General features: G+C 43.8%; 1 protein-coding gene across 1 annotated transcript in view; it reads right to left on the minus strand.

The window, feature by feature from the left end:
- The window catches only part of KCND3 (potassium voltage-gated channel, Shal-related subfamily, member 3), a 29,442-nt gene extending 21,298 nt beyond the window's left edge, over positions 1-8,144 (minus strand). The window contains exons 1-2 of the mRNA XM_010288903.1: positions 8,137-8,144; positions 7,672-7,834 (exon numbers count right to left, since the gene is read on the minus strand). Of these exons, the coding sequence (XP_010287205.1) occupies positions 7,672-7,834; positions 8,137-8,144 (171 nt within the window). The remainder of the gene's footprint in view (positions 1-7,671; positions 7,835-8,136) is intronic.
- Positions 8,145-9,577: the final 1,433 nt, after the last annotated feature.

Consider the following 9,577-nt stretch of genomic DNA (forward strand, 5'->3'; position numbering starts at 1 on the left):
CTGAGCTCGGTCTAAATGGCTGCACTTACATGGAGAGCAGGTGGCTGGAATTACTGCCAGGCAGCGGTCTGCATAGTAAACAGGAGAGTTCTGCTGTACTGTGACAAAGAGGAGAAACGAGGAGCTATTTCCTACAGAGCAATTTGTCTGGTGGATTGAACTGCTTTTTCTTCCTGCATAGTACTTGCAGGCAGACTGTGGTTTCCCCATATAGATATTTTTTTGAAAATTATCTGTACGTTTTATGCACGCTTTTATTCCCTTGCCTGCTTGTGAACCGTTCTCTACCAGCATTTACCGTTGGTCTGCTTGCTACCCATGACAGGTCAGGAAAGCATGCTGTCATTTCTGCTGCCTTGTTTGGTGAGTCAGCGAGAATTGCTAGTGCAAAAGCTCACATAGATAAATTTAAAATCCTGGGTATGAATAGTATTATGCCATAAAATAATACCAGAAGATGGTTTCACCTTGTACATGTACATGTACGCAAACTAACTCTGCATGAATCCACTGAGCCAAGAAAAGAAGTGGGTTTATCCCAGTTTTATGTGCAAAGAAACCTGAGTCACGGAGAGGGAAGTATGGAAGGGTGATGCTGCTGCTGCAGCATCAGAGTTTGTCAGAACAGTGAGCCTGGCTGTAGTAGGGAGGCAGAAGAGGATGGCAGGCCGCTGTTCAGGGCAAGAGAGGGTCTGCCTTGTGCTGGTTTAGAGCCTGATGTGATGCTGAAGTTGTCAGCAGTTACTGTTTGATGGGATTTTCATGACCTTCAAACAACAAAGGCTTGTTCCGAGTCAGACTTTGCAGACCACTGCTGCTGGGTGGAGTGGGAGGAGTGGAGTAATGAGATTCTAGGACGTCTGAAGTTGGGCTGTGTAAGACATCTGGGAGTGTGTAAACAGGGAAATTCTGCAGTGGCCCTTGAGGGATGTGCTGGTAGACTGCAGAGTGTTCTCATCTATCTAACACACGCGATGAGGGGACTGAGAGACCCGTATTGCCATCCCAGCACAACGTGTGTCAGCCATAAATGTTCTTCATGTGCTTGTCACTGTCATGGTACAAACTGGTAAGCATGATAAGCCTTACTACCATTTATACCCACTCTTTGTTCTGTGTTTTCCTGTCCCTGTGGATATAGCCATATCCATTAATCTAGACGTAGCCTTACACTGCAGTTGGTGCAGGAGGGGTTGAGCTGTATTTGTTATGTACCCCAGGAACTGCATGGGAGCAAAACTGCAGCCGGCCCACTCGATTCTGCATTACTTAGGCAGAGTGGCAAAACAACCAGTTAATAAAGGTAACAGTAAAGAATCTGATTGCTAGAATCCAGTTCCAAAGTAGGATAGGGCTTCCCAATGTTTTTTGGCTGAATGTTTTGCATACAGGTCTCCTTGACAAGGCAATTTCAGCTTGTATTTATTTAGACATCTGGGATGAAGTGGGCAACATCAACCATTACAAATCCTACCAACTGTGCTACATAATGAGCCATCTGGACAGAGGCTGCCACACACGACCCGGACTTCCAGCAGGCGGGGAAAGGGGACACCCTCTTGCTGAGATGACCAAGGAGAGACCCCGAGGATGGATTAGTCAAGTTCTTACGTGTTGCAGGCTATCTGGTTATGACTGAGAGGTGACGTGAAAAGGCCTCAAGGCATGAAACAAATGTAGAGTGGCTTCTGGATGTGTGTGGAAGTAATTTCAGCTGGGCATTGGGCCACTATTGACAACAGCCTTAATACTTAAATGTTTGGGCTTGCTTTGGAGGCTGAACCTATACGCTCTATCTCACTGACTTCAATCCTTCCTTTCAGAGGAGATGTCTAGTTGTTTTAGGCAGTTTGGGACCCAGGGAATTTGAACTAGCTGAACTGATGGAGAATGCCATTTTGCTTTCCTGGACAATATGAAAGAAAAGGGGAAGGATTGCTGGTTGGTTTATTTGTTTGTTGTCCCCCCTGCCCCCAAACTGTCTTAGGGGATGTGACAAAGAAAAAAACATGAAAGAGAGGAGAAAGAGGTATCTACCCCAGCAAAAATGAATTATCTTTTTTTTAAAAAATAAGCTTCCCCCCCCCCCGTCAAAACCTGTTAAATATCAACAACAACAAAAACGTATTCCTCACAGATTCATTGTGTTTGAAAAAAACATGTTTTTTTAAATGTCAGCCAGCTCCAGTTTTAACCTTATTGTTTCTCTCTCTCCTTAAGTTCCCAACCCCATCCCCTGCTGGGAACTGAGTCATGTTCTGTCGCTGAGCTCTCCTTAGACAGCTCGCAGCTTTGCTTGAGTCGCTTTTTCTGGCCGTTCTGTTCAACACTCTGAAGTTCACTAATCCACCTCCAAAATTTAGGGTGTCAGCTGAAAACAGAACATTTCAAAGCTGACTCCCCTGCTCTGTAGCAAATCAATTATTATAATGGCCTCATTATTGACAGGCGTGTGGGCCATCTTTCTCATGGGTACAGTTATGACATAAATCTAGTATTAGGCATTCTCTTCATCACCATCTTCCCTCTTCATCAGCTCTGCTGACTGCAGTCCTGTTTCCCATGCCTCTGGGAGTGATGGCTGGGTCTGGAACAGCCTGTTTCTAACGTGCCTCTTATGGAACAATCAGAAAGACGTTTGTGTCCTTACTCTTCCTTCCTTTTGGCTTAAGCCTCTTTCAAGCATCTCCATAGTTACCTCTCTATCAGTCTGCAGAGTCATAGCTGCCTGTGTGTAACCATCTCACAAGTAGCTCTCGCTGTCTGGAGTAACCTTCCTCCATCTACTTCCTCTGATCGACTTAATCTGAAAAGATACGGCTTCTCCTCTGCCCCTTCCTTCCTTTCTTCTGCTGTTAGTGGCTCTGTGATTGAACGCTTTAGCTCATCCACCAGGCAATGTGTCCACTTTTGTGCTTCACCTAATTTATACCATCTACTCTTTGATAGCCTGCGTTACAGTTTTCAGGTCTATATTACAGTTTTATGTGAGAGCGGCTCTACAAAATTATTTTCTCCTGGGTAGTCCTTTCCTTACCTAAATCTGGGTGTTTGGTTCGTGCCTGGAAATGTATAGCCTATGGAATGAGAAGTCTATTTCAGGGCCTTTGCAGTACATTGCTTGTTCTCATAGAACCAAAGGCCACCAGATAATAAATGAAATGAATTGAACAGATTGAGAAGCTGTAGTCCTCAAAAGCATATTTACTGCAGACCTGAAACCAAGCACTGTGATTACTGAAGTTTTATATTCATAGACGACAGTTTCTGTTTAGCCCCTGTGAAATGCACCACTAAACCCATGCTAATCCCTCTGAGATTATCAGCCATTTCAGTATCTTGGCTCATTTAGCAAATCTAACCATTAAGTGATAAATGCACTTTAAACAGGGTTTTTTAACAGCATCTGAGCATTTACATTTCTCCCTGCTCTGTTGTGCAAATGTGAGGAGGCATTCCTCATTTTCTAAGAGGCCCCTTTTTGACACTTATTTTCCCGCAAACTGCGAAGATCTAGAACAACTCGGCTAAATTTTAGCCCTAAGGGGGCTGGTCTAGAGACCAGTTTGCTTTAGGCTGTTGCTGCTATTTCCAAACATTTCAGCTGCCACTCTACTTCCATGTGCCTTCTGAGGCTGTTCAAAACTGCTTTAAATATGCTTTTGAGGACTTAGCATCTTCATCTGCATGTATGTTCATGTGGGCAGGGAGTTGGGGCTAACAACCACGTAGGCTTAACCTGTAATGCTGTATTGTGCCCTTGCTACAGTATTTTTCTTCTGTCTTCTCATTTTTTCTTAGCAAAAACCTGCCAGTGTGCATTGCTGTTTGTCAGTCATTGGCACGCCTAAGCAAACTCACATTTCTGAGAGCTCCTGTGCAGTTTATTGCCAGCTCCTGTTTCCCCACGGAATGGGCCATTGGAGCTGATGGGGTTGTACTGCTGTAATTAGTTGGACTGCATTGGAGCAGTTTGGGGAGATATGGAAAGGATCTCTAGTTGTCTTTTCTGAAGCATTGTTCCAGGAACAAAACACCCAACAGCACAAACTCACTTTGCTGCACTTAGAACAATCTTTCCACCTGAGGGACCCGAGTTGGTTATTTTAAAGCTGGACAAAGACAAGTGTCATTGGACCTGGGAGACTAAGGCAGGATTTTTGACCAGTCTCCGAGTCAGGATGTCTTACACCATACCTGTAAACCTTGTGAGAGCAATCTGAACTTCTGGGATCTTTGCTGCATGAAGCTCAAAGGCCACATCTATTCTTTTTACTGCCGTGTTACCTGACAGTCTTTCAGCCATGCATTCTCTGCTGCCCTGCTCTGGTGGGAATAATGTTGAGGCTTGTGGCTGTATTCATACAGTCTTCAACTTCTAAATAATGAACTGTTTTCCTTTTTCTACTGCTGCTAAAGGAGCAGCATTTCAGTAGCTGTTAGTAGCTGCTTCTGCTTTCTCTTTCTAGGGTTGAAAAGTGGGAGGTTTAGTCCTCAAACTAGCACGTGATACCTGTTGTCTTCACATTCCATCCATGCTGCAAACCGAACGCAGCAAGAGAGAGACTCCAGCATTATCTGAATTGCAAAGTCATTCTATTGTCAAGCCTTTTAAGTGTCAAATTCCTTTCTAAAACCAAAGGCTGTGACATTTGCTAAAGAACAGCATTGTTTCAAAGTCAGGAGGGTCTATTCTTAGCGCATCAGTCAAAAAGAAAAAAAAAAAGTCATGGGGGGAAAAAAAACCCAACACAATTTTACCAAAATGAACCTTGTCAGAAATGATCAATTTATCTTCCATTCAGATTGACCTGGTCCTTGCTGCATGCCAGAGGACAAAATTTGATGACACAGCACAATAAATTAAGATTGCCAGATCTCCTTGTAATTAATTCTCTTGCAGTGCAGTTTGGCAAAGAGGAGTTTATCTTCAAGGTGATATAATCACTGGTAGTTTGGTTTTGTTGTGGTTTGTTTGTTTGTTTTTTTTTTTCTTTTTAAGGAACATTTCTCCTCAGTTAGTTGAAGGATAGATGCTGGTGAGTAACAGCCACCTCCTGATATTTTATTCATGCTATTTAAATACCTCTTCCTGCTAGACCAGTGCTGCCTCAACAGTTAAGAGACAAAGTTAAGACTGAGCACATCATAACCCAGACAGACACCGGGGCTGTGCTGTGTTTTTCCTGTTTTCTGGAGTGCAGCCCCTCAGACACTCCCACTGTGCTGGAGAGCCCAGGTTTACTCCTACCCCAGCCTTCAAATCTGTGAATGTTGCATCCAGCCAATTTGATGCTCATACAGTACTTCTGTCTTTATTTCTCATTAGAAAACCTCAGTTTGAGTTCATATAAAATAAATAAATATGGTCTATAGCCTAATCTTGAAAACCTACTTGTACATTATAAAGGTTATGATTGTTGAACTAAATAGAACTTCTTCTAAAGCATTTATACTAATACATACACTGCAAAGTATTTATTCTTCAATTAAAAGAGAAAATGTATTTAGCACACTGGAAACTTAGGACAGGTGTCTCATTTCTTCAAAGCTGTGTCCTCTAAATTCTGCTTATGGGAAGCTTGTACTGGTGGGCTGTTTGTATTCAAGGACTGAAAGAGTGCAAAGAGCTCCTTCCAACCTCCTTGAAAAAGCCACGCAAATGTCTTTGTAGCTTTAATTAGATGGGGACAGAGTTTTAACTATTACTAAAACTTTCCTATTTCTGAAGAAGGGGTTGAACTCCCTGGAGGATGCTGCTGGATCAAGTACGCTATATCAAAGCCGATTCTTAACGTCTCTGTGCGCATCCTGACCATCTCCAGAGAGACTGTCATTAATGTGCTTCTGTCGCTTTCGTTCTCTTTAGTATTCATGCAGCAATGATCATGTGAAAATTACTCACACTTCTGACTTGAGAAAACTTTCTTAGCCCAGAAATTCATCCAATAACAAGGGAATTAGAAATTCAAATGGGGGGAAATTATACACTGTGTGTGTCAATAACAGCAAACCTTATAAAAGCTGCAATCAATCATATCGGCACTGAAGGTGGTGGTACATTTCCTTGTCACCAAGTGGATCATGGTCCAAGAAATAAAGGAAAAGGTGAATCAGAACAAGAAACTTCGGTTTGCTGCGTGGAGAGAAGGACAGCCCCATCCAAAAGCACAGACCTGGAGTCAGTTCTGGAGCTTCTTTGTGTTGTGATCCATGGTTATGCAGAAATCTTGTTTGGTTATTTGTTTTGCCTGTTTACCTGCTGCCTAGCTATACTGTGAAGCAGGTTCTGTCTCTGTGCTTATGTGCCATTTCAGTAGAACAAGTGCTTTCTCGCAAAGTCTTCAATCACGTAAATGGGCCATTGCACCCTGTCCCCTCAGCGAACCTCTAGGAGAGTACTCCAGCCCTTCCTGTGCGTTGACGCCTGGCATGTTCTGTCGCAAGCTAAATCCAGATATCTTGTGCCTGGGTGCAGCCTCGCATTTGGCAGCTGACTCTGCAAAGCATTTGAATTCATTAAATACATGTAATGATCCATACTGGTTTCCCACTGTCCGGCTGCTGCTTGAACAGTATGTCTTACAGAGTGGACTTCCATTATGGTATCCTTAGATTTTTTTTAAAAGCTATATTATGTTGTATGACTAATCAGATAAACAGCTCTCCCTCAAAAACACCTCCCAAAACGATGGCGGTCTGATGTTTCACATGTACAACGCCAAACCTAATGCAGGTATGTGTAAAACCCAGCAGTGACTTACAGAGACTGCAACTCGTTCCTGCATGATTCTGCCTCTCTGCTACTCTCCTTATGTGTTTTGACTGCCAAATATTCTGGTTTTGTAGGTCTTGTATCTCAGCGCTCTGCTGTCAGCTCCCTGAGATGCAAGAAGTAGGCACGGCCCAGATGCTTGCCTGAAGCAGAAATAGTACATCGTTCTACTACTATTCTCCATCAGGTTCCCTGAGTCTTGAATTTCTGGCAGACAGCATTCCATAGGGAGGAGAAAAACCCAGCCCTTTAGTTTGCAAGTTGTTGTAAAAACCTGATTCTGGTTTTGGTGTAATTTAGCAGACTGAAATAGAAATGCAACAAATCTGTTATACTTTCTTAGTGAATCAGTAAGCTTATACTGGTAAAAACTGTTCAGACTTTGGAATATTCAGTAATTCCCTCACGTTTCCAGGGGCTTTTGTGTATTCCCAGTGCTCTGTGTATGTTACAGTCTGCAGCTATGAGGAGGTATGTACTGATAAGTATATGTTTCTGGATGGGTGTTTTCAAAACTCCAGCAAGACAACAGGCACCAAGCAGCCAGAAAGGTAAACAGCTCCTGTTAATGACTTAGGGGTTTTTGCGTATATGTGTATATTTATTTCGGACTGGTATGTAGCAAAGGGAGCAATAAAAGCCTGCTTGCTTCTGGTCTTTTAAGATCTGCCAGGACACAGTGCGTGCAATGAAGCAGCCCGTGGCTGGAGGGGGTGGGTAGCTGTAAGTGCGTGAGGGTGAGCCAGCGCGGGTGGAGGTGGATGGAGAGGTGTGTGCCGGCTGCCACGCTCAGAATTGTCACCGGTGTCTCGTGACCCCCGTGGTGACGAGCAGGGGCTGAGATTTCCTGGCAGCTGCTGAGCTTTCGGAGGCGGCGGCCGCGCGGGACGGCTTACCTTCTGCGCTCTCCGCTTGTCGGCTCTCTGGTTCTGGTGGTAAATTCGGCTGAAGTTGGACACAATGACTGGAACCGGCAGAGCAATGACCAGCACCCCGCTCAGGGAGCAAATGGAGCCAAATATCTTCCCAGCAATTGTCTTGGGTACCATGTCACCATAACTAGAGGGGGGGAAAAAAAAGGGAAACCCCTTCTTCAGAAAAGTGCAACAGCACCAAAAGCCTTTTCAGGTTCCCTGAGCGTGCAGCAACGTGAGCGCCCAGGTCAGACACTAAAGCTTAGAAATCCACTGTGCAAGCAACAGTTCACGTGGTGCTGTCATCCTGCAGATGACCGTTTACACCATGCTTTGGCAGTGAATTAAGCTAAATCAAAGAGAGGCCCTTTTATTGCAGAATAGATGTGCTAGTTCAGGCAGCTGCTGAATATGTTAAATTCACATCCTTGCTCATTTATTACCTACCTCTCCATGTAGATGAGCTCTAACGAACTGAAAACTGTACGTCTGCTTGTGAGCAGGTTCATATATTTTCATTCCCTTGTACTGATTTACACTTCTATTTCAAAACCCAGCGGTTTCCTTGCCATCTGTACAGTCAGAAATTTGGGGTTCATTCAAAGTCTGGATTCAGTAAAGGGTGAATTCTCAGGAATATGAGAGCAGCTGAAAAATATTCAGACAAATCTCTGCACTGGGTTTGACCCAGCAGTCTTCATTAATGATTGTTATTTTTATGTTAATAATACCAGCAGAATCCAAGATGGAATAATCCATTCTGCGCAGATGGAAGATGATGCTGGTTTAGGTTCTGTGGATTCCGCACGACAGAAATCACTACTCTGTTGAGTGCTGATTTGATGTTTGTGTTTTTACTTTGCATATTGGAAGAGCTTTCTGCAGCAGTTTTATACATAAGCTTAAGCTTTAATACTGTCCTTCTGTAAAGAAAACCAGCATGCTTTGCCTTATGGCTACTCGCTAGTGCCGTAAGAAGGAGCATGGCTGTTATTCCCGCATGGAACATACGGTACTGAAACTGCTCTGGGACTCAGGCATACGATTGACTGCGCTGGCTCACTGAATGCTGCATTATAGCGAAGGTAATGGGGGTTTTGAATTCTGATTTGCAGTTTGGCCTGATGTGATCCCAGTGTTGCATCCCAGGTGATAGGACCTCTTAATTCTAATTGCACCATCACTCACGATTCCCCCGTCTCACAGCACAACTTCTGATACCCAGCGGGCACCAGATGTTGGCAATGCAAATGTTGTGCCTTGTGTTCAGCAGATGTGGTGGTAACCTCCATAGGAGGCTCTTCCTCCCCTGCAGTTTGCCCTCTAGAAGTGACTTCAACGCATCCTTCTGCAAATGGTTGATAGGCAAATAAAAAACCATCCAGAAAACAGGATGTGGATTGCAGTATGTTCTGATCTTGTACAAAAAGCTTGTTTGTAGCTAATGCCCCTAGAGTATGATAGGAACATGATTAGCACAGCCACTGACTGAATTTACAGGCCTTGTTTCAGTGAGCCATTTATTATATGCTTGCATGCAAATGTGTATTAATATCAATATTCGTTGGAGTAATTTTCATCTGGAGGAAAGGGAAAAGCAAGCAGACAAATAACAACAGACTTTAAAAAAAAATCTCTGATACTGAAATGACTGTGTACAAACCACTGGGCTCAGGAATTCCCAAAGTACCTCTGTGACTCAGGAGGACACACTGTACTCTGTGAAAGCAGGTTTATGTGACCTGGCTACACCTTGGAGTAGAAGAGAGGTCCTAGGCACTGCAACCTGCTGAAGTTTTGCAGTAGGCAGGGAAAAGGATGCTGAAATTAAAATCTGTGCCGAAGGAAGACATCCCTTGTTTCAGGGTGCTTGAAATCTGGAGAGGCC

The sequence above is a fragment of the Phaethon lepturus genome, unplaced genomic scaffold, assembly GCF_000687285.1.
Source record: "Phaethon lepturus isolate BGI_N335 unplaced genomic scaffold, ASM68728v1 scaffold356, whole genome shotgun sequence".
Lineage (NCBI taxonomy): Eukaryota > Metazoa > Chordata > Aves > Phaethontiformes > Phaethontidae > Phaethon > Phaethon lepturus.